Source organism: Leptinotarsa decemlineata, unplaced genomic scaffold (assembly GCF_025532065.1).
Source record: "Leptinotarsa decemlineata unplaced genomic scaffold, Ldec_3_MD MMD2_tig00000882_RagTag_RagTag, whole genome shotgun sequence".
NCBI classification, from domain to species: Eukaryota; Metazoa; Arthropoda; class Insecta; order Coleoptera; family Chrysomelidae; genus Leptinotarsa; species Leptinotarsa decemlineata.
Window position 1 is genome coordinate 15,904,692 of NW_027412556.1, and position 26,740 is coordinate 15,931,431.

The following is a 26,740-nucleotide window of genomic DNA, read 5'->3' on the forward strand; positions in this document are numbered from 1 at the left end:
GCCCTTCGTGGTATTAGCCAGGGGAGTAGTTGTTTTCTGATAGGTGTCAGTCCATTAACCTACTGTGTAGGGAGATGAGACTGGCCTGAACGAATTGTTCTTTTAGATGATTTGATTTATAGCCAGTCTTCAAGTATGCCCACTGACTATACGTGAAAGAAATAATTTAATTTTATAATAAACTATTTACAAAGATGTGTAGATCATGCAAAGAAGTAACTTTCAGCTCCAAACTGGAAGAAAAAGCTCTCTAGAAACAGCTACTTCTATATAAACAATGAATTATACAAAAAACACTTTTTCCTTTTTGGTTTGTACTCCAAACATCTGATATGATGTCATTTCACAGGATTACTACACAATTTAGTTTAATAATAATAAGAGGTAACAGCAGTGAAGAACTCTCTACGCGGCTCCGTGAAGAACTCTCTCTCAGCACAAACTTCGACAGATCTGGTCATCGGAACTGTCGGAGAAGAACGAAGTTGCTGCAACAAATCTTGCCGTTCCCATCTTACTCTACTTTTTGGAGTAGTGAAGTGAACTCGGGAGGAGCTGTATCAATTCGACCCGAAAAATGGTGTATCTCTATAGGAGTTTGCATACCAAATTGTCCGTTCCACGGTTGTACTTCCCCCGACAACAGGGAGGCCGTGGACTTTTGAGTTTGGAGTAACTACCTGACAGAATGGTACTGGATATGGCCTGTAAAGTCTTCAGGAGTTCGGATCCCCTTCTCTGCATGGTCCGTGACAATGAGAGAGTAGGAATTGGAGCATTTCTCTTTAGGGCAGCTGCCCGATCAGCTGATGAAATCGGTTCAGTTTTGCTACACTGAACTAGGTGATCACAACTCTGTCACTGAGTTGGAACCCGTTCAGCAAAAAATTCACATAAAAGCCACAGAGATCACCTCACTTCTGCGGAAACACAAGGATAAGCCAATGCATGGGGTCTTCTTCAATAACATTGAAGACCTTGGCTAATCAAAGCACCTGACTTTCGCTTTCCTCAGGTCGAGTGGGCTGAAGTCGGAAACTGAGGGGTTCATCATGGCATGGTGTATTCAACACCTTAGTCTACCACAGTTGCGTGATGGATATAGAGGTTCCTAACACAAGGTTCAGGGTCTGCTGTACTTAGTATCAGCGTGTCCAGCATATGCACTCTCGGACTATATCCATCGACAAAACGCGGCCCTTAAATTGCTATATAACCATCTACGGCACTCTTACGGTATTTACGAGACATCGGTGTTGTCTTAGGCTCCGGGGGATATTGAATCCATTGTGGGGAACGAGAAGTGCAGAATTTATTGGAACTATTCGTTCCCCACCCTCAGGCTCATACAAGCTGATAAGCCTGATGTAGTCCTTCTGATGTAGTAAGCAAAACGATATTTGTCGTGAAGTTTTCAGCTCCTGGCGAGACGAATATCGTCCGAAAACCGATAAAATATCGAGATTCCCTCTTCGAACTCCGCAGACTATCCAGACCACTATGTCAAGATGATTGTTCTGATTATTGGAGTCCTTGATGGAATAATGCCCTCTCTACTCTCGAATCTTGAAATCATACCGGCTTGTCGCACTAAGGCAGAAATCTTCGCGGGACAGATGCAGAAAGCTGTCATTCTTGGCTCACTGCGCTTACTCAGGGCAGATGATCCTCGGACCTAATGATGACTTATCTCACGGTGTGGGGAGTGGTCATTGGTTGAGAACGCTGGAGCGCCCTCCTGAATGTATCGGGGCTTCGGGGGATAAGGCCTGACCAGCGCATACTACGGGAAATTAAAAATAAAAAAAATAATCGCCTTAATCTCTCGCATAAATTGTACAGTGCACATTCGTGACCATGAGCTAATAAACATGAGAAAAGGGTGTAGTTCATTTAATTTGGAGACAATACCTCCACTGAAAGTTCTTCCACTCAACCCCAAAAACGCTGCCCTAACTTTGTCAATCTTATCGAAGTATTAGCAGCATTACACATCCTTCCATGATTGAATGTTTACATAGAATACAAACTGATGTAAATCGCTTACAAAAAATACAAAACAATTGCTAAAACCTGGCAGTTCCACCTACTCGTTAATACACATAAATTCCTCATTTACAAAAAGTCAAATTATATTTATGAAAGATATAAAACTTTCAAATCACAGAATAATTCGAAGACACGAAACCGTCACACTTTTATTATTCCAAAACACTCGACAGCCTGCTTTTCTCGTAGTTTTATTTACAACTCTATTAAACAATATAATGCTCCGCCCAATGAATTTAGACACTACTCCATATATAATTTCAAGAAAAAGTTGAAAACATATCTGAAGTCTTCTGGATAGATAATATATTCATGTTATGCCTTGCTCATATGGTTTTCCCTTTGTCTTACCTTTATGTATGTTTTACTATATATTTTACCTTATTTATGCTAAATAGATTTTTAATATTTACTTTGGAATTTATAACCTTTGTTTTTTCTTAGTTTCACAAAGATTCATGAACTACTCACTTACCAATGTATACTAGGTAATTATTTTTATATTTCTATATAAAACATGCTATCCCCCAGGTTAAGTTGTGAAACAGCCTCGGCTGAACTTTCGCCCTTTCATTGATTTTTGTATTTACTTCTTCTTTATAAACAATGTATGTCAATGAATAAAGCCCATTTATTTATTATTATTATTAAAAGAATAAATATGAATGAGGTAAAATTTCACTTGCCGTATTGTCTGGATGACATTACACGATGAAGCACTCAATTCATTCATAAAATTACAAATTTACGTCACGAATGAGTTAAATCTACTCATGCCAACGATGATATCGCTGGGATTAAATCAAATTAGCAATAAATGTCATTACGTACTATCATCTATGACATGAGTAGATTAAACTCATTCGTGACCTGATGTCGAAATTTTATGAATGAAGTGGGTGCTTCATTTTGTAATGGTATCCAGATTAGTGCTGAAGACGCAAGTGTCCCATTCCGAAACATCAGATGCCCGCCATGTTGCAATAATGTCTTCAGTGTATTCGACATTTCAGTGGAATTGTTTTTATTTGATTCAATATCTGTCTCCAAATAGTTCTTCTTTTCTTTTTTGGGAAAGAAAGTTTTTGGCTTTCTACTACTCCATCTTGATAAAAAAAAAGGATGAGGGAATCTTCCAAAGGAAGGAAGGAAGTAATCAATTTGAAAATAAGTAACTCTATACATGGATGTGTAGATCCTGTCTGATTGTTTCTATTAAAAAATAATTCAAATAAAATACAGGATAAAATCGTGCATAATTTTGAAATTCTTTCGTGTTCAACAAAATGAGAATTACAGCGCGTATTAAAACGAAAGACGCTGTGAAACAATTATGTAATATTTTTTTCTAAAAGAGTAATAATTTCTGCGTCTCAGATATCCGATTCGATATATTTGGCTCTATATAATAAATGCTGTGATGTTTTGAAGCGCGTCTCTACATACTTCGATATAAACATTTTGTAATCTACGGTCAATATTTCCTTATTATTGTTGACGTAGGCGCCAAATTTATTATTTTCCTGTATATATTATACAAAAAAGTATCATTTTCAATTCATTTCCACACTACCCTTGAGGTAGAGTTGATCGGCGCTTTTGTTTTAACGTTACATCCCCAAGAAACCTAATCCACAGTCAATATTTGGGTTTATTCGTCAAACTTGGCGTTGTATGTTTGGTCCTAATCGTCCTGTAACTGATCAAGAACGTTTTCGACATCATCTGCATTGTAGTCGTCTAACGCAATCTGGTCTGGAGTGTATTCGCAGGACATCCCAGTACGCCAGTTGAAAGGGTAAGGGAGCCAGGCTCCATCCTGTCCTAAATCAAGATGGCTGTCGACATTCCAGTACAATGTAAACAAATGATCGAACATTTCAATCCTATCTCACGGCAACCACAAGCAGATTCACAATCTTTTTTGCATCTGCACGAGATGCTCTTGCGTGAAACATCTGGAGCTGGTTCCTTTGCCATCCCTACTGCGTCCAGTCCTGTGGTTGTTCAGAAAATTTCGATATTTTATCCGTTTTTCCTCCTCTTTTCGGACGATATTCGTCTCGCCAGGAGCTGAAAACTCCATGACAAATATCGTCTTGCTCTGGTGATCAAGAAGGACTACATCAGGCTTATTACCGTGAGAGTATTTTTTTTCACCGTAGTGTGCGCTGGTCAGGCCCTATCCCTCGAAGCCCCGATACATTCGGGAGGACGCGCCAGCATTATATACCAATGACCACTCCCCACACCGTGGGGTAAGTGATCATTGCACTGAGCAAGCGCAGTGAGCCAAGAATGACAGCCTTCTGCATTTGTGCGGCTAAGATTTCTGCCTTAGTGCGGCAAGCCGGTATTATTTTAAGATTCGAGAGTAGAGAGGGCATAATTCCACCAAGGACTCCAATAATCAGAACAACCATCTTGACAGAGTGATCTGGATATTTTATCCGTTTTTCCTTCTCTTTTCTGACGATATTTGTCTCGCCAGGAGCTGAATACTCCAGGACAAATGTCGTTTTGCTCTGGTGGTCGAGAAGGACTACATCAGGCTTATTAGCTTGTATGAGCCTGAGGGTGGGGAACGAATAGTTCCAATAAATTCGGCACTTCTCGTTCCCCACAACGGATTCAATATCCCTCGGAGCACAGGGCAACACCGGTGTCTCGTCACTACTGTAAGAGTGCCGTAGATGGTAATATAGCACTCTTAGGGCCGCGTTATGTCGATGGATATAGGCTGAGACCGCTTATGCTGGACATGCTGATAGCAAGTGCATTAGGGTCTTGGACGCCTCGTATCAGGCCCTGCACCATGTGTCAGGAACCTCTATACCCATCACGCGACTGCGGTAGACTAAGGTGTTGAAGACACCATCCTGGTAAGCCATGATGAACCCCTCAGTTTCCGACCTGAGAAAAGAGAACGTCAGGCGCTTTGATAAGCCAAGGTCTCCAATGTTATTGAATAAGACCCCATGCATTGGCTTATCCTTGTGTTTTCGCAGAAGTGAGGTTATCTCTGCGGCTTTTATATGAGCTTTTTGCTGAACGGGTTCCAACTCGGTGACAGAGTTGTGGTCATCTCGTTCAGAAAACTATACCAAGTTCATTAGCTGCTCGGGCAGCTGCCCTAAGGAGAAATGCTCCAATGTCTGCTCTCTCATGGTCACGGACCATGCAGAGAAGGAAATCCAAACTCCTGACGACTTTACAGGCCGTATCCAGTACCATTCTGCCATGTAGCCACTCCAAACTCAAAAGTCCACGGCCTCCCTGTTGTCGGGGGAAGTACAACCGTGGAACAGACGATTTGGGATGCAAACTCCTATAGAGATGCATCATTTTTCGGGTCTTTATGTCGAGTTGATAAAGCTCCTCCCGAGTCCAGTTCACTACTCCAAACGAGTAGAGTAAGATTGGAACGGCAAGTATGTTTGTTGCAGCAACTTTGTTCTTCCCCGACAGTTCCGATGACCAGATCTGTCGAAGTTTGTGCCGATACTTGCCGCGGAGAGAGTTTTTCACTGCTGTTACCTCCTGTGAGTGGCGTTGTTCCACCCCGAGGTAAGTATACGTCTCTCTGGCATCCATATGGTGTAGGATGCTTCCATCTATGAGCTGCACATCCTCTCCGTAGTCCCCGCATCGTCCTCTTTTGAGATGGACCATTGCACATTTGTCTATCCCGAATTTCATACCGATAGTATGCGTGTACTCTTCCACCACCCTCAAGGACTGATGGAGATCCTTCTCTCCAGAGGCATAAAGTTTAAGATCATCCATATAAAATAGATGGGTGACCTTGTGCCTCTGGTGTCGGAGAGTGCCACAGTTATACCCTCGAATATTTCTGAGCGCAACGGATAATGGCAATAGTGATATGCAGAAGAGAAGGGGACTGAGGGAATCACCCTGAAATACACCCCTTATTATTATTATTATCAATCCGCCCTGAATTTCTCATTTTGTTAAACATTGCAAACCAACCCCCAACTTTGACGCGTCGTAGAGCGGAAACATTTGTCGTAGACAAAAAACGTGGAGTTCAAAATTGTGCATGATTGTATCTTGTACATATTTTATTTGAATTTTTTTTATAGGACTTACCACAAAGCTCAATTTCCTCTTGAAGCGTCGCGATGCAGAGTTTTCATCCCCTCGAGCGGCAACCCTCCGTGGTCGCAAACTCAAGTGTACTTACTATCAGGGGACCTATGTCTACCATCCCATCAAATTTCTTTTCCTCCCCACTTATTTTCGACCCACCTCTTGGACCATTGAATGATCATCTAATTTTTCGAACAAATATACAATTTTCACCCATTATGTGTACTTGTCATGGTTATTGTTATTAATTTGCATCAAGTAACGGGTCAGTGTATTCATCATTCATTCACGTTAAAACAAAAGCGCCGATCAACTCTACCTCAAGGGTAGTGTGGAAATGAGTTGAAAATGATTCTTTTTTGTATAATATATACACGAAAATAATAAATTTAGCGCCTACGTCAACAATAATAAGGAAATATTGACCGTAGATTCTGATAATTACAAACAATTTGAATAGGGAGTAAGTGTGACACATGACACATCGTTGAAAAGGTAATTTCATAAGGAATTCAGCCATGTCAATTTTAGCTACCTAACTTTCGAGTTTGGTGCCTTCTTGCGGGAAAAAAACTGTTCCGTATTCCAAATTATGATACTTCATTCGCAAGTTAATTTGACATAAATTCGTTGACAATGCATTATGGAGTTTTTCTATGGGAAAAAACAAGATGGCGGCTTCACAATGGCGAACAAGATTTGCAATTATGGTCCGATTTGATTCAAAATTGATAAGTGGTGGTTTTCAGGGTCGGAAATTATGAACTGTTTTTGAATGCAAAATATCAAGATGGTGGCTCCAAAATGGCGGACTAAATTTGTAATTATGGTTCGATTCAATCCGACACCGAAAACGAATTCTTCAAAAACATGTTTTGTGAACATAATGCAAAAACACGTCAATTTTAAATCCAAGGGGGACAAATCCTATCGTTACCTCAACTGTCACACTCCTCTCCCCACCCCTTGGTCACTCATACATTTTGATTAGAGAAAGTACTAAGTATGACACAGCATTGAAAAGGTAATTCCAAGAGGAATTCAGGCATGTGAGTGTTCGCTACTTAACTTTTCATTTTGGCGCTCTATTGCAGGAAAAACAACTGTTTCGTTTTTCAATTCACATTTTATTTGAAAGGTAATGTGAACAATTCACGAAAAAAGAACAACACTTAAAAAAATTACATAATCCAATCATCGCAAACTACTTTAATTCACAGTAGATGCTCAAAGTGTTCGCCATGAACTGCCATGAATGAATATAAGTTATTCTCGAAACGCCGTCTGACGTTTTTGAGCATTTCTGAAGTCATTTGATGACATTCGACAAAATTTCGACAAACGGAATCTGTAGCAAATAAAACACGTCAAATTGAAAACACAGTAAGAAACGAAGCAGTGGAAGTAGCAATTTTAGGACAGGTTGCTGCGGATCCAACTCTTGGTACACGAAAGCTTGCCGAATTATCTGGAGTAAGTCGACGTACCGGCGTCGGGCGAATTTTGAAAGCTCACAAATTCCATCCATGCAAAATTAAACTGGTTCAGGAACTTAAAGAAGACGACTTTGATCGTCGAATACAATTTTTTGAAATCATGAGTGAACGTGCTATACAAGATCCAAATTTCGTTTTCAATATTTGTTTTTCGGATGAATGCAGTTTTTATCTCAACGGAATTGTCAATCGACATAATTGTCGGTACTGGTCAGATTGCAATCCAAGAGTGTTTCACCAATACATACGCAATCCCCACAAAAAATTGAATGTTTGGGCTGGAATATTTGGCGATCGTATTATTGGTCCATTTTTTCTACCAGGTAATTCGACTGGGGATATGTATTCAGAATTACTCGAAGATACCGTTGATCCAACGTTAACGGACATAATAGAAAACGATAACCGATACCTTGAGGATCACCTAATATTCCAATAGGACGGAGCTCCTTCACATTTTGCTGTAGCGGTTCGTCAATACCTGGATGAAAGATTTCACAGACACTGGATTGGAAGAAGAGGATGCATTTAATGGCCCCCCAATCTCCAGATTGGGGCCAATTAAAAAGTAAAACATATGCCACTCAGACAGGTTCGTCAGCGGAGTTACGTCAACGTATTATTACCGAATGTCGTCAAATAACCTCAGACATGCTCTTAAACGTCAGACAACGTTTTGAGACAAACTTATACTCATGTATGGCAGTGAATGGAGAAAAATCGACGTGTTTTTACATTTTTTCAGAACACATGTGTTTTGAAGATATTTTATCTTTTTCGTTTTCGGTGCCCCACCCTGTATATATATATTAACGGGGTTTCTCGGTCAAAAAATGAAAACTCTGCTCTATTTTGCCAAGCTTTCGCTTCTAATGGGAAGCTATTTCAGGCCAGGTAAAAATAGTGAAAAACAATGAATTGAACATATGAATTGACGAAGGAAAATTAAACATGTATATATACATGTGATATAAAAGACCAGTCCAACTGATGAAACTATTGTGTAGTAAAAGTCGTCTCGAAAAAAACTTATAAGAATGTAATGAATTGGAAAATAATTCCCCTCTTGATTCTTTCTAATTTCTAATTATAACTTGCGAAAGCGGTAACTGTGATGGAATTCTTAATGACGAAAATGTGCAGATAAGATTCAATATTCAGTTCGATTAGATAACAGTAATTGATTGTTTGGAATTCTATTGAAAAGTGCTATAAATTATATTATTTTTCAACAGATGTGAAAAACAAATCACTCTTATGCGGACTTCGGATTTAAAATACGGGGTGTTCAAAATTCTGATTGAATTTCTTATATATGTTTCGACGATTACTCGTATCCCTCTTAAAGAAAGTTTGGCTATGTTTCAAAAAATATTAATATACAAATGCAAAATTCACGAGCATAGCCAATCTTTGGCAACCGACCGCCTTGGAAAGCTTCGTTTATCTTCTAAGCAGTTGCTTAGAATAAGTCAATATATTTATTTTTGGACCTATTTTCAATAAACAATTTTTGCACTATGAACTTTAGTCAAGATGCGTTTCGCTACACAGTAGCTTCTTCAGTTAAACCTACCTAAACTATTCCTTAATGCAATAGTAATTACAGAACTTGATTAGTTAATTATTACCTAGAAATAATCATTATTAACTGAATCGCGTCTGGAATCAAGTTTATAGTATGGAAAATTACTATAGATACCATGTCAAAACAATTTTCCGTTTTTTTTTTGCCGTGGTCTGCAGGTTTCTATGCCTAACTTTTCGTCTACTACTGCGGTAGACATTATCAAAGGTGCTAAGGTAACGGTCGTTACGAACGAACGGTTGTTCCCAACGCAGAAACTACATTAATGGAATTTGTCCCTGTTTTCATATTATCATAGATGGGCGTAGCTGAGTTTCTCTCAAATGGATTACCTGACCTTGTTTGTGTATAATTAAGGACAGGTAACCAGATGTTATTAATGTTCATTGCCTCTTGTTTTTTACTGAAATTATCCCTGTATTTTTGAATCTCTATTGCATCTCTATATTCTCCTGGATAGTGATTATGAGTTTCATAGAGTTTTACTGTATCTTCGAATTATATAGTGTGAGTCCCTTTTATTGAGAGCATGTTCGAATACAGCTGATTCGTCGGTTTGTCCGAGTCTACAATTTCTCTTGTGTTCAGAGAGACGGGCACCTATACTTCTTTTCGTGGTTCCAATATAGACCAATCCGTAGCTACAAGAAATCCGGTTTATCCCGGATGTTGCTAATGGCTCTTTGGGGTCTTTAGCTGACCTTAGACTTCCTCTGATAGTATTCGTTGACCTAAATATTGGTTTCATATCGTATTTCTGCCAATCTGATCTGTAACATTTTTAACATAGGAAAGGAAAGCTTTTCCCTTGACTGGCCTAGCTGTGGTTGCTTTGGTGTTCCCTCCTGAGTCGTAGGGTCCGCTCGAATTCTCCTTCTTTGTATCCATATTAGGATATCTCTGGAATATTTTCACCATCACCGCTGGTGTTCCCCAATGATCCGTAACAGGAGGATTCATATCTTAATGAGGATCTAGAAGTGATTTCGAATTGGGGTGAAACTAACCAGGTTCAATTCAATGCCAGAAAAACGCAGGCATTGGTTTTCTCCAAAAGATGAATATCTCCGAGCCGGATAAAATAATGCCAGGACAGACAATTCCGCTTTCTGCTTCTATAAGTTTGTATGAACACAATCATGTCGCTGGAATTGCAAAGGCTGCTTCTCAAAAGCTTGGAACACTGTTGCGAACCAGAACACTGTACACACCTCAACAACTTTTGATGCTTTATAAAGCTCAGATCAGACCTTCTTTGGAGTATTGTTCCCATGTACCGAGCTTTGCCCCTAAGCATACCCCATCCAGAAAAGAGCCATCCGCCTGATTGGAGACGCGAATATCACTTGCAACCTTGATAGTCTGGAACATGGAAGAAAGGTTGAGGATGTGTTTCTCTTCTGTAGATACTTTCACGAGAAGTGTTCAAAGTGATTTGTCACATTTGATTCCAAAAATCACCTCAGTACACCTCGAACTTCACTGTTTGAGAATTCTTTCATTTGGAGAACTGATTTTATGTGAAATAAACTTCCTGAGAACCTTTTTCCACTGGACTTAATCTACAGCGATTCAAATCCAATATGAATCACAATGTGAATCGCCGCTCTTAGAGCGCGTTAAAGATTTTCCTGTAGTGCGTGTGTTTTGTCCTAAAAAAAAGAAGGCATTGTTCAAACAGATTTTTGGACAGATTTAGATGATTGAGTTCTTCAGGAAGACTCTCTAGTTCACAGTTACGTCGTGCTCTCTCCACAAACGTTTTACTTGCCCCTCTCTTTTGTTGTGGCTGGCGGTTAGAGTTTTTTTTTTTTCAGGTACCTGTCTGTGTGTGTGTTGGTTTCCTTGTACAGTCTGTGGCCCAGTGTACCGTCTTCACGTCTGTTCACAAAAACATCCAAGAAGGCTAGAGCCCCTTAGGTTTCTCGTTCCATTGTGAATTGGATGTTTGGGTCGAGGGAGTTTAAAGCAAATTCAAATCCAAGATAGAGTGAATGTAAACAATGGCATACCCTACGCACGTGATATTGAAAATCTCAAGAATTGGCCAGGGTCGTATTCAGAACCAACATCTTGTTGATCGCAAATGCTATATCATACTTAGGAAAACATTTTCATAATAACGAGTGAAATGCACAAGTTTTGCAGTTTAACGGAAAAAATGCAGATAATATGTGTAATATAAAAAAATTTTCATTGGATTTTTCACAGCGCACTCAAGCATTATATGAAAAGAGACGTAATTATTTCTTTACTGATAATTTTTATTTTATGTAAAATCAAAATTATTCAACTGGATGAATTTGTCCCTTCATCAGTAGTGTCATCCTCACCAATCTGAATTATCAGTGGCTCGATTTGTGCCTCTATTATGTTATCAAGCTTCCACATCTTTTTTGTTTCGACTTCCGATATCACATGCCGAACACACTTCTCCTATTTCTACGCTGTGACTCTTTTCAAAGCCTCATTAAAAAGTACTTTGAAATCTGCAAATTTGAACGTGGTGTTATGCTGAGCTACGAAATTCTTCACATCCGGCCATATTAACTCGATGGGATTGAGCTCGCAGTGGTATGGAGGCAGGCGAAGGACAATTTTGTTTTGGCCTGCTGCCATCTCATCGACTATATATTTTTGGTATTCAAGCTTGCGCTCCTTGACAATTTTTAGTAGCTGTACTCTTAGCATTGAGTCTTCAAAGCTAATATTCTTTGATCGCAGCCAATTTTGGGTTTCAACCTTCTTTGAAGACGTTGTCGGAATCTTCTCTAACCGTCGCGAATGATAAGGTGCATTGTCCATTACAATCACAGCATTATCTTCCAGATGGGGTAGAACTTTGGAAAACCACTGTTCAAAAGATTCATCATTCATTTCTTCGTGATAATCTCCAGTTTTCTTCGACTCGAAACACCACAGCCCTTCAGCAACAAACCCATTCTCATTGCCGATGTGACTAATAATAAGCCGTTTTCCTTCACCTGAAATTATGAAGAGGTATATAAGTAAATAAAACAAATACGAGTGTTACTTTTTATATATTGAGATTGAGGCAGGTCTTAATATAAATATAAGTTTACCTGATGGATTTGTTAATCCGGTGGATAGTCCATCTAGAAAGGCCCTCCTAGATGAGGTCACAGTTTCATCGACCCATACTTTAGGTGTAGTATGACCAACATTAACCCAGGTTCCATCCATATAATAAATTGTTCTCTGTTGTTCCCTATAATATTTAATTTTAGTCAAATACTCTCTCCTCCATAACACAATTTCCTCTCTATCCTATAATAAACTATTAAGCCCTCGTTTTTTCCATACAAAATTCAAATGTTTCAATACTTTATGGAATGTTGACCGCTTAAAACTTGGCAATAAAACATCTTCATTTATTTCTGTGAGTACTTTGTCTATCGTGGGTATTTCATTTCTGAAAAAGTACTCATGCACTTTCCTCCTGATTGCATGTTTATCAGCATCATCTATTGATTTTATAATGGTTTGACGATTCTGATTTGTATTCGGTTTGGAAAATGTATGATTTTGTTTATATTCCCGTAAAACATTGTAAATCGAAGCGCAACACACTCCAATTTTATCGGAAACTTTCGATACGACTTCGTCGACAGTCGATGTCTCAATTTCTTCCATCTCTTTCTTGAACACATTTAAAATCACTTCTGTCATCTCAACACTCAAATGTCTTTTTTTGGATCGTTTCCTGGCTGGACTCAGAGGATAGCTCACAGTGTCATCAGCAGTGTCTGTATTGAACATCTTGGAAAACAATTTTAAACAATATACTATAACGCACGCCACACAAACACGCAAACGACTGATTACAACCCTGTGCTGGTACCGAACTCGTACCAAGAAGGCGAATTCACCAATGACGCTGCCCTTTCCATCTGACACTGGGCGATCACGTGAACATCACGCTTCGGTTTTGTTTTGTTTTACTCTATCTTGGATTTGGATAGACTTTAGATATAATAGAAAATCGTTCAGTATCTCTTCACCATCTTGCCATACAACGAACGTGTCATCAACACAACGCAGTCAAAGATGGTTTCATGGCCCCTTGTACGAAATATTCCATGAGAAAGTTTGCCACCGCCGGACTTAATGAACTGCCCATCCGTTTGTTCGTGAAAAATACCATCTCACTGGAAATAAATTGATGATAAACAAAAACAAGCAAAGGGGGCGGTTATATCTGCTAGGAATATTCCGCCAATTAGAGGTATCATGTTCTTGATTGCATCTTGGATTATATTATTACATTACTGTTATTTATAATATGAATTCCTTTTTTCAAATTTGAAATATAAACAAATTCCCATCGAGAACACTTCTCTACTGATAATATGAGAAAAGATCTGTTTGTTCCTAAAAATATTAAAACTTGAGTGTTTTTGACATTGGTGACATCAACATCGGAATACCTGATAAACCAAGAAATACGATTATATATCTTATGTAATTAGCAGCTCACCTATCTTATAAATCATGTATCATTGTTACAAATGAACTGATTCGAATCTGATAATTCGATCAGTATAAAAAATATAGTTCTCCTGGAAAAGTTGTCTAGTGAATATCTCCAGCTGTGAGTTATTCAAATCAATTCAACAGGGAAAATTTGATGAAAAGTTCAAAAACTGTGAGTACCATTTTTGTATTTGTGTCTTGTTGTGGCCTATTCTGCCTTTCTCTATCGCTTTTATAGTTCGGTCAATTTTCCAGTCTCAATGGAGAAAAAGTTTTCATTTTTTCAATATAGAATTTTATTAAAAATTCAGGTAGAATAGAATAAAACTGAGAAAGGATCATCAAAATATACAGTCCAATCATTATTTTCATGTGGGATGTTTTATACATATGGTATTGTATATGGTATGTGCATTTCTTTAATGTCCTCCCCCTTTTATTTTTTGAACGGGTCAGCTCAAAAAATTGAAATTTGGGATAATGAAATCAACGCATGAATACTTTATTTTGAAGTGAAATTGACAGATGAAACTTTCAAGATGGCGACTGGGCGCCATCTGGGGAAAAAAATTAAATGGAAAGAATGACGGAACTTTTAATAATTACCAGAATACATCAACATTTAACTACATAATATGAGGTAATAAGTTTGAGGCCAGTTCAGAAGATGCTCGACATGGTTGCCTTAAACTTCTTGACATATGAACAGCCTATCCGATATATCACGCCGAACATTTTCGAACACAGTAACGTCAATATATCTACAAATATTTATTATTCTCTGCCGTACATCCCATATTGAAGTAGGTTCAGTTTCGTACATCTTTTGCTTCAAATAGCCCCATAAAAAAGTCCACAGGTGTCAAATCTGGCGAGCGGGATGGCCATTCTGTAGGACCTCGACGGCCAATCTAACGACCGGAAAAAGTAGTATCCAAATAGTTTCTTACTTGTCTGGCGTAATGTGGTGATGCTCCATTTTGTTGGAATACAATATCCATATCAAATTTATTAGGATTCGCTTCGACGATTTCAGTGATGAGAGGGTCAACAGTAGTTTTCAGCATATACAAATACAGTCCCCCTGTTTTGATCATATGGTTTCCCAATATTCCTGACCAAACGTTAAATTCTTCTGGATATTGGGTATGTGTTTCCCGAAAACGTGAGGGTTGGTGTCACTCCAATAACGGCAAGAGAGGGTCAACAGTAGTTTTCAGCTTATTTAAATACAGTCCCCCTGTTTTGATCATATGGTTTCCCAATATTCCTGACCAAACGTTAAATTCATCTGGTATTGGGTATGTGTTTCATAAACAAAAAATAAATTAACAAACCTTATCGGGTTGTTGGAATTGTCATATGGCACATAGAAAAGAATATTTCTAAAATATCAATATTAATGTGTTTGTCTTCAGGAAATTATTAAATGTTCCGCCATTTTGTAGTAGGTGAAGATATTGACTTCATATTCTGGGGTTGTGAAGTATTCGTCAGTCGCTTCAAAGTGATGTGTCAAAAGAACCCCCATTTCCATTTAATTTTTTTCCAGATGGCGCCCAGTCGCTATGTTGAAAGTTATGGGTAGTTAAAGTTGTCCCTGTAAGATAATTTCGTTGGGCGTGTCATCTGACCCAGATGACAATGTTCATATAACATTTTCGTTTAAAATATTTACACAATAACAAATAGGTACACTCATGTAAGAAGATATTAGGTATAAGCAAAGATTATGGTGTTTTATCATCAGATAAATCCGTACAATCTACGTTGAATGTTGTGATTGAAGGTTCTACAATCTCCTCAACTGAATTTCAAAATGTCATCAACTTCTTTCGTTACATTTTCACCATAATTCGGAATTGAGACATTTCAAATGTCGTGGTACCTCTTGCAGCGAAACCGTTCACTTAGAACTAATTATTTCGCCAATATCGACATTTAGCTTCCTATTGAATGAATTATTTTGAAACCAATTATAAACTACACCTCGATTCTTTATATTTGCCCTTCCTCCAGAAAAACATACATAAGTGGTGGAGTGCTACTTGAAGAAAGGGGTAGCTATTCCCAATTGTTAAAATTTATCTTGATCTTTTCCAGATTCGGTCCAGACTACTACGCGAAACTTGCTTCTTCGCCAACCGGAGAGAAGAAGAAATCTCAGAAGGTAAGTTTAGAGAAAGGAATTAAACGATTAGAAGAACTTAGTACGTACTCGAGTCTGCCGAGGAGCCTGTACACACCCAGAAACTCGAGCAGGAATTTCGTGAAAAATCCCTTACTAAACTTCCCCGATAATTTCAATTCCTCCTGACGGTTTACCGCGTGGACAAGTTTAGAAGTAGATTGTTCTGTACATAGGAATGTATTGTTGAATAGTGTTAAGATATTATGAAGTGGAAAATAAAGTTTATAACGAAACATTAATTTTCTCAACACATTTGCAAAATATAAAAATCTCCACGAAATAATAAGCTCCCACCATTTAGAGATGTTCAACACATTGTAATGTCTCAGCTTGAAGAGAACAGAAAAAAATTGAAATATTTCTGTATTTATTTTTTAATTTCGGAGACATAGAGCATAGAAAAAGTCCAAAAGAGTGTCAGTGAATAATTACACGGTAAGCATATATGGATATTTTCTGAGAATAAAAGTATTTGATTTTTTGTCATGCTGAAAAATGTTACATTATGGCCAATGACTCAATAGATATATTTTTTTAATTTCACGTTTTCATTGTAAATTTTATTAGTTCGGACTTCTATTGTCTAATACGATTCTAATCTAATATAATCTCTGAAAGAACAAATAAAATCAAAATGTAAAATGACGTTACGTGAAATGAAATTACAATGAAATGAAAATGAACAAAAAATCAAAAATTGAACAAATAAAAATTGAATTGAAAATAAATTGAAAAAGATTTCAAAACAAGTTACTTCACGACTTTTCGATTGTTAGTATCCACAATCGTCTTCCGATGATGACTGGACTATTCATCCGAGAGATGACTAGGTCATTCTAGTGCTTTCATCTATATCCTCTTCCCTCTCTCTGCCTCACCGGTTCAGCAGGAGTTCACCGTTTTTCCGCTTGATTACAGGATTCCATATGTTGTGTATCTCTATGCTAGCTTTGTTGAATGTGTCGGACAACATATATGCATTTTCTTTGAACTTCCTCTTGGACCAGTGTTTCTCCCTGTGGATGATCTCAGCTTGGAACCACTTGATGTTATGTTGATGAGTCCAAGCATGCTCTGCAATTCCCGATTTGCTGATTTCTTCTCGCTGTGTGTTTCTTTTGTGCTTGGCAATGAGGACTTTCAGTGGCCTCTTAGTTTCACCAATATAGGATTTTCCGCACTCACAGGGCATCCGGTAAATGCAATTCTTGGAATCGCAGTCCGCATTTGGTGGCCTGGTTTTCATGAGGCTGCTACGGATGGTGTTTCCGGATCAGAAGCAGGTTCTGATGTACTTGGACCCGATCCTATCTTCTCCGGCAATCCTCTGACGTAGGAAAGGGCAAGCACTGGTTGTGACGTATTCTCTTCCTTGTGAGGCTCTTGCTGTCTTCTAGCCAAAATCTGTTGCACCATCACTTTGGAGTAACCATTCTGTTGAAAATCTTTTTTGATGACTCCTAGTTCGTTATCGAGACCTCCCTTAGTATTACAGAGCCCGAAAGCACGATCTACTAGAGTTTTGATTCCTCTTTTGGTAGATTGATGGTGGTTGGATTCGTGATTCGGATACTGTCCCGTGTGAGTGGATTTTCGGTATGAAGATGTTTCCAACATAGTGTTGGTCCTCGTCACCAATACGTGTAAGAATAGTAATTCGTTGTGGACTTCCTTCTCCATTGTGAAGGTGATAGAAGGTTCAACGCTGTTAATGTGCCCCAGGAAGGTGTCTAGTTCTGTATTCCCATGGTTCCATACTATAAAGGTGCTATCAACGTATCCCAACCAGAATCGTGGCTTCTTCAAAGCCCAGATTTTCAAACCACTTCATATATATCTCTCATTGGCAGTCCCTTATTTTTCGTAAAGGATTCGTCTTTCAGTTGGAAATAACAGTTCCGTTCATCCTAGTAAGTCCATGATCACGTCTCTAGGTAGGTTCGTTCTATCCACCATTCCTTCGTCTTCGAATAACTTTCCTTGTATGATTTGAAGTGCTTTTTCAATAGTCACGTTGGTGTAAAGGATTTTTACGTCGAAATTGACCAATTGATCTGCTCCATGACTTCGTTGCCTCTAGTAATTCAAAAATCTGAACAAGTTTTGAGTAGCTAGATCTCTGGAACTAATGATCGCTCTGAGTGGAACACCCTTCCTTTCAATTGATGCAATAGGGTTCCGTACAATATTCGTGTATTGCCTCTTCTGAAGAACATCTTCGATCTTCTGTTTGTAAAGATCGGTATCCATTACAACAGTAGCGTTTTTCTTATCTGCAGGTAGGATCTTGATGATGTTGTCTTCGTAAGCCATTCAGAGCTCAGCGTTCTCCATCGCTGATGTTGAATGTTGGAAATGGTTCTCGATCCGGCTGTTCTGATTCTCCATCTAAATTATTCTGCCTCGGTCTGACCAGTTCCCATATTATTCCGAACTATTAAAATTCACCTAGCACAGCAATAGTGTAAACACCTCCCTGTATATTTTTATTTACTTTTGAAATTAGTATAAGGTACTTGTTTCTTATTACAAATTACTAGATGTGGAAAAACATCTACTGAAAACAGCAACGATTTATTTAAGATCAAATACCCCATATATTCAAAGTGAATAATTTTGCATTTTCTCGAATTTGGTATTCATTGGATAGCATATTCTGGAATATGTTGGCTCAGTTTAATTGAACTGATATTCAATTCCATTTCAACATCACTGATTTTCAGTGGTCTTATCACAACGGATACACTTATCAATGATAATTCTGAGAATATACATCAATACGTTTTTAAGATTTGAATTCTTCATAAATCTTGACTACAAATTTGATGACACTGAATCCGATAGTGTGAAGATGGAGCATTTGAATGTGTTTGGCATCAGATTACAAATATGATAATTTTTGTTAATGATTTTTATCAATTTTCCTTGCGAATGGACAGCGTTGAAAATTCACTTCATTACTTTGCTGACGACACCACACTAGTTTACATTTCGATTTAGATGTCAAATATTCAATGGAAATACACTTCTTTGCTTCTTAATTTTTTCTGACGTTATAATTTAGATACAAAATTGGTTAAATTAGGAAACAGATGACCATTTTGGAGTATGGAAGTACGTGGACTGTTTTTCCTGTGACTTTCTGTTTAAAATATGTACTTCCGTTAACCAGCTGTCGCACCCATACCAACGACTACCCTCAGATGTCGAAACTTGTACGAGCTAAGGACTAACGAGGATTAACCTTTCAACGTGTGATTCCTAACACGGGTTGGACCATAGCAAGTGAAAATCGATCGTTCAGCCTGGGGCTTGAACTAACACCCAAGTCGAACCGACCGGCTACCGTCCGTGAATGTTGTCTTTTGTGTGATTTATGTAAATAGAGAGGGCATATATTTCAAATTGAACCGAACTCTGCTTACCTAGAGACTTTCAGCGACTTGTTTCGAATAATGAAGGTTTTCCGGTATCACATCCCGGTGGAAAATTTTGTTACTCTGAAGAAACGTTACAGCAATACCCACCTTATACATAACTTTGAAAGCTTGTCGAGCATTCGAGCGACTCGTTTCTTCTCTCGCACTCCTGACCGCTTTTGACGGAATATCGTATACGCGGGCGGCAAGAACAGTAATATCGCGGTCTGGATATCAAAAATCGAACACAGAGAAAATTATTTCAGAAAACGCCACGGTAAAGAGCTTCATGAAGCAAGAGCCGAATAGATCCCTCTACGAAACCCTTCTTCACTAGGAAGGATCGATCATAGCTTGAGAAATGGTTCTTATGGAGATTCTGTGAAACATGTTCTTCCTTACGAATTAATAGAAAGTTATCTTGAAAATCTAGAGAAGAAAATTGGATTGGATAATTTAGGAAACACTTGCTACATGAATAGCATTTCACAAGTGTTGTTCATGACGAAGAAATTCAAGAACGAGGTTTTAATGATGAACGAGAACGGAATTGTTTCCTACTTATTCATCAAACTCAAACACCTGTTCATGCAGCTGCAGTATCATCTTTTCCTCCAACCGATTTCCTGGAGTCTTTGAAGTCCACTTAATACTCGTTAGGACCACAAGAGGATTGTTCTGAATTCTTGGGGTTCTTGTTGAATACTCTTCGTGAGCAAAACAATAGCAAAATCAATACTCCTGCCACTCTGGATTGAATGATTCCGTACAGTCCATCTCGTCTTGTGTTTGTAAATCTTTTGCTGGAAAAATTCTCACTGGTTTACTTTGTAGTAAATGTTCAAGAGGTAGTGATAACTTATGTGTGAATTTCTGGAACTTCATCTAGCTTTTCCTGACATGACTAATAACCAGTTCGTGCAAAGCTTATTGATGAATCATCTGAAAATGGAATTTTTATCAGGTGATGATCGACTGTATTGCCAAACATGTGCCAAACTAACTGAATGTTACAAGTATATCAGAGGCATCAGTCAATTTAATAATAACACTGATGATCTTCAAACAAGACTCAACCTCTGACGGAAGCAAGAAACTCTTTCGAAGGTTCGAAATAGATGAACATTTCAATCTAACAGACCACTATTATAATATTCATGCAGTCATTGTTCACTGTGGTTCTGGCGTTGAATCTGTCCATTATTACGCATTGGTCAAAGACGAAACGGACTGGTTTAAGTTTGACGATGGTTGTGCCACGAAGTGTTCTGGCGATGTATTGAATCTATTGGAGCCTCTGGAGACACCCTACATTTTGTTTTATGAGAGAGAGATAGGACATTAGTAGATCAAGATCTTCAAATGATGTGGTGCTGCAGGTTTTTCCGGTTTTCCTGCAGCTGAAAAAGCAAATGCGCCACTGGAATCGATGAAGTCGCCCCGGAGCGCCATTTAATTTTTATTGTTGTTTTTTTTATCGTTGTTGTCTTCAATATAATCAATATAATAAATTAAAATTAAATTCAAAATAGGAGTAAAGACGGAACATAACTGACGTTTTAACTTTAGAAAATCCCGATTAGTTCCGGAGATATTCGAAAAGAATCGAAATTTGACAATCTCATTTTAAATACTGATTCGATTAAATTAGGAAAATAATTGTCATTTCAGAGCTTATTTGAAGAACGTTGGAAATTTTACTATAATACAGGGTTTCTTAAAATTGAAATTACTGATGGTTTCAGTTTGAAAAGTATCAATGGGAAAATTTTTTTGTTTTTTAATATCTTCTCAAATAATAAAAAAAATTGAAACTAAAATGGCGACTTTCTGTTTCGAATGTCCCCGGAGCTAATTGGAATTCTCTGAATTTTTAAATTTAATTTGGATAGATCTTAAATGGGCACGTCTTTCTAATTTAAATGCCTTTGTATTCCTCCCTTTCTTGGCTAAAGAGAATATGATCAAAGGGTGTAAACTTTCACGGCCGTAGATAACTATGTCACAGATTTTTTTCAGGTTTTTGGCAGTGGTCTGCAGGTCATTATACCTAACGTTTCGTCTACGACCACGGTAGACAATATCAAATATCAAAGGTGATAATGTAATGGTCAAAATTCTCGAGTCGTTCCCAACGCAGAAACTACAGGGTTGGAATTTGTCTCCTGTTTTCTATTATCTACCACCATTTAGGACAGGTAGCCAGATTTTACCAATGTTTATTGCTTCTTCTATTCTATAGAGATTATTCATGTGTTTCTGAATTTCTATTACCTCTCTATATACTCTTGGAGAGTAATTTTGTTGAGAGCAGTTCGGATGCAGCTGATTTGTCGGTTTGTTCGAGTCGACAATTTCTCTTGTGTTCAGAGAGCCGGGTGCCTATACTTCTTTTCGAGGTTCCAATGTACACCGACCCGCAGCTACAAAGAATCCGATATACCCCGTATATATCAGCTGTAGCCGAACATGCTCTAAAGAAGGCACTCAGATTATCTCGTTCGAAGATACACAAATACTCGATGAAACCAGAATTACTAGCAAAGAATATACTGAACAAGTGTAAAACATTTGAGGAGGTGATTCCTCATCGAAAAAATGATAGGATCTTTCATATAAAGAAACTTCATTAGAGCATCGCTTGTCAGATACAGCCCCTTAAACGGGGTACATAAAATTTGTATAACAATTTTTTTCACAAGCACTGAAGAAGTTACAATATTGAAATTAACCTCACGTTTTGTAGAACCAAAAAGACACTTAGCCAGTAATTTATTTGGTTTACCCCATGGTTGTAAGGGGTGGAAACGCAACCCCTAAAATTTATTTCCAATGTAACTTTTTGTCTTATTATTTGTTTACCATTTAAAAATGTATTTCCGATAGCCTGTTTCATTGCCTGTATCTACAGAGATACATTGTCATAAATGCGAACTGGATGTATTGTTATTTTGTGGTTAGAACCTGCATTAAACGATTAAAGGGTAATAAACAAAACTAATTTATTAATAACAAAACACACGACATGTAGAAATCATAGTAAATGTTCAATATGTCTACCTTCAGACATTACGCATGCGTCTAGACGTCAGCGCATTGAGCCACGTATTCGCTCAAATATTCCTGGAGTCTCTCTGATTACCCTGCACGCATCGATGATGCGACTTCTTAAGTCCCCTACATCGCGAACAGGACTACGATAAACCAAATGCTGTAAATGGCCCCAAATAGAGAAATCGGGAGGATTGAGATTTGGGGATCGAGCGGGCCAGTTCTGTGATCCTCCTCGACCTATCCCCTGATTTGCATATGTTTCAGTTAAATGCTGACGTGCTACTTGACTAAAATGGGCGGGAGCCCCATCATGCATAAAAAACATATCCCTTCTGACGCCTAAAGGAACTTCCTCCAGCAGTACTGAATGCACTTCTTTTAAAAACTGAACGTATGCCTCACCTTTTAATCGAGGAGGTAGAAAATGAGGCACAATTGAATCATCCCCCAATAACTCCGAGCCACACGTTGAGAGAAAAATGTTCTTAATGGTTAGTTTCGACAATAGCGTGAGGGTTTTCATCAGCCCATATGTGGTAATTATGAACATTAATAATCTTGTCCCGAGAAAAACTACATTCGTCTGTGAATTCTATCATCTTCAGAAAGTCACAATTTCTTCTAATCATTTCCAGCATCCAATTGCAAAATTCAAAACGGTTCGGAAAGTCTCGCGGTAACAGTGCCTGTACTCGTTGCAGATTGTAAGGGTATAAGAGTTGTTCCTTTAAAATTCGAAATACCGTCATATGATCAACATTTAGCTGAAAAGCAATCTTTCTAGTACTGGTAGTAGGTTGTTCTTCAATCAAATTAAGTACTGCTTCCTCAAGCTGTGGTGTTCGTACCATATTCTCGTGATTGATTATGAAGTTGAGCAAATATTCTATGTGAAGGATGCTGCCGTTGAGGATACATTTCAGCATATCTTCTAGAAACTTCTAACCCATTCCCCTGCGACAGACCGTAAACGTAATGCATATCAGCCATTTCCTCATTTGTGTATGCCATTTTAATAACAAGTGAATTATTAATGTAACAAATTAAGAACAGAACAACAACACACAATTAGTATTAATTCAATTTCGAAAATTCACAAACTGACAGCGGCATACCAATTTAATTGTCACTATCGCTAATAGCGACCTACTAGATAGATTAGTTTCGTATTTTCGCATTTATGACGATGTATCTCTGTAGTTGTTCCTAAAATATTTTTTTGCTGCGAACTGGTTTATTTTGGGCAAAAAACCCAAGAGACATTTTTTGTTCAGAATGAAACAGGCTATCGGAAATAAATTTTTAAATGGTAAACAAATAATAAGACAAAAAGTTACATTGGAAATAAATTTTAAGAGTTGCGTTTTCCACCCCTTACAATCATGGGGTACACCAAATAAATTTCTCGCTGAGTGTCTTTTTACAAAACGTCAGGTTAATTTCAGTATTGTAACTTTTTTAGTGCTTGTGAAAAAAATTGTTATACAAATTTTATGTACCCCCTTCAAGGGGCTGTATCTTAACAAGGGATGCTCCAACGAAATTTCTTTATATGAAAGATCCTATCTTTTTTTCGATGAGGAATCGCCTCCTTAAATGTTTTACACTTATTTAGTTACACCCTGTATAGAAAGGCAATAGGATAATTTCAATAGAAAAAAGGCACAATGAACGTCAGTTAAATCTGGCTACCTGTCCTTCCGGTACACAATAGAGGTAATTTATTCTAACTGCGAGAAATGAAGCTTTGCCCACCAATGTTGACATAAAACCGGAGACAAATTCCATTTCATGAAGAAAGTCGTAAACCACCATATCCTCAAATATTCGGAAGGCTTCAACATCTTGAGCGATCATCAATATGGCTTTCGGAAACAAAGATCAACAGGCGGCCTCCTATCGTATGTCACCCATATTTGGAATAACGCATTCGAAAAATATGGAAAATCAAGAGCTGTTGCGCTTGATATTTCCCCAGGGATCCATTTTTTCTCCAACCCTCTTTTTATTGTATATCAATGACTTACTGGAAAAAACCGAGAATCTAATATATTGCTTTGCTGACGACGACGTCATTCCATGTGGATTTCAGGACATTGGCTACGGAGGCATATCTTTATCGGTAGCAGGAGGAGGAGGAAGAGGTAGCAGGAGGAGGTATGTCTTGTCACAATCACGTTGCTGGAATTGCAAAGACTGCTTCTCAAAATCTTAAAACACTGTTCCGAACTAGAAAACTGTAAACACCTCAGCAACGTTTGATGCTTTGTAAAGCTCAGATCAGAGCTTCTTCAGAGTATTGTTCTCATGTGTGGAGTTCCGTCCCCAAACACACCCTGAAGTTGCTGGATTCCATCTAGAAAAGAGCCATCCGCCTGATTGGAGACGCGAACATCACGTGCAACCTTGATAATCTGGAACATCGAAGAAAGGTTGGAGATTTGTCTCTCTTCTATAAATACTTTCACAGGAAGTGTTGAAGTGACTTGGAAATTTGATTTCACCAAAAGTGGTAAATATCAGAAATACGCGACGGACTGTGGCTGCTCATAGTTTTGAGGTTCAACTCAGTACACCTCGAACTTTAATGTTCAAGAACTCTTTCATTTGGAGAACTGCGTTTCTGTAAAATAAACTTCCTGAGAACTTTTTTCTAAATGGATTTAATCTCCAGCGATTCAAATCCAATGTGAATCGCTACTTTCGCACAAGCACCGCTCTGAGAGCGCCTTAAGGATTTTCCTGTAGTGCTTGTGTTTTATCCTTAAAAAAAGTAGTAGACGAACGGCAGGCATAAAAACCCGCAGACCCCGGCCAAAAAACCCAGACTATAGTTCTGACACAAAAATTATATGATTCAATGTTTTACAAATTTTAATCCCACATCCATAAACTAAAAGTGTTGAACCAGTTTGAAGCACTGATAGTATTCTGAGCAGCTTTTTGGACTGAACCATTCTTTGACGTCATTGGTAAGTTGGAGGCCATCGGTTCATAGTGAAATTAACATAAGTAGCATCGCTGTGTTTAAATAAAAATATCCACCCTGTATACATCAAAAACCTACTACAAATATCAAAGTCATGACTGAACCTTCTGTTAGTTGATATGAAACAAAAAATTAAAATGATCAAATCCTCAATAATGATATGACTAACAGCCAGAATAAGGCTAGGAATATCTTTTCATCCCTAAAAACGGATGGATATTTTTGTTTAAACACAGTGTAGTTACTTTAGGCCACGCAGTACTAACAATACTCAATACTCAGATTCCGGTGGAAGAGTCATCAGTTTATCCATTGTTGAATTATAAGCTTCGGGCTTCTGAATGAATCATGTGGGATGTTGGGAATCATAATACTAGATAGTTGTCGTTTCACAAGATTTATCCTATTCTTATCTATCCTAAATCATCTGGTAAACAAATCTGGTTTCTTGAAAATATAATAGCTTCTCCTTGGTCTGGATTTGTCTTGCAAAGTATCACGATCAAATTCACTCTGGGATTTGGAATATACTGTGCGGGTATATTTCTACATTACAGCTATACGCTCGATCAATACACATTCGTTTTCGAGAAGGCAGTGTTTACAATTTCCCAGTAGGCAAAAGATCACATGCAACGAAAGTACTGATAAATGTGCTAGGTACGGATCATCAAGAACCAAAATCAGGAAATGGGAAAATACAGGGTGTAAATGAATAAGTGTAAAACATTTAAGGAGGTGATTCCTCATCGAAAAAAAGATAGGATATTACATATAAAGAAACTTCATTAAGATACATCCCCTTAAAGAGGGTACATAAAATTTGTATAACAATTTTTTCACAAGCACTGAAAAAGTTACAATATCGAAGTCAACCTGACGTTTTGTACTACCAAAAAGACACTTAGCCAGTAATTTATTTGGTTTACCCCATGGTTGTAAGGGGTGGAAAACGCAACCCGTAAAATTTATTTCCAATGTAACTTTTTGTCTTATTATTTGTTTACCATTTAAAAATGTATTTCCGATAGCCTGTTTCATTCTAAACAAAAAATGTCTCTTGAGTTTTTTGCCCAAAATAAACCAGTTCGCAGCAAAAAATTATTTTACGAACAACTACAGAGATACATCATCATAAATGCGTACTGAATGTATTGTTATTTTGTAGTTAGTACCTGCATTAAAGGACAATAAACAAAACTAATTTATTAATAACAAAACACACAACATGTAGAAATCATAGTAAATGTTCAATATGTCTACCTTCAGACATTACGCATGCATCTAGACGTCGGCGCATTGAGCCACGTATTCGCTTAAATATTCCTGGAGTATCTCTGATTACCCTGC

At 37.9% G+C, this 26,740-nt stretch overlaps 1 protein-coding gene across 6 annotated transcripts in view; it reads left to right on the plus strand.

The window, feature by feature from the left end:
* The window catches only part of LOC111512285 (uncharacterized), a 157,172-nt gene that overhangs the window by 113,393 nt on the left and 17,039 nt on the right, over nt 1-26,740 (plus strand). For all 6 annotated transcript variants that reach the window (XM_074175101.1, XM_074175106.1, XM_074175102.1 and 3 more), the window contains one exon: nt 15,841-15,907. In XM_074175101.1, coding sequence (XP_074031202.1) covers nt 15,841-15,907 — 67 coding nt within the window. The remainder of the gene's footprint in view (nt 1-15,840; nt 15,908-26,740) is intronic.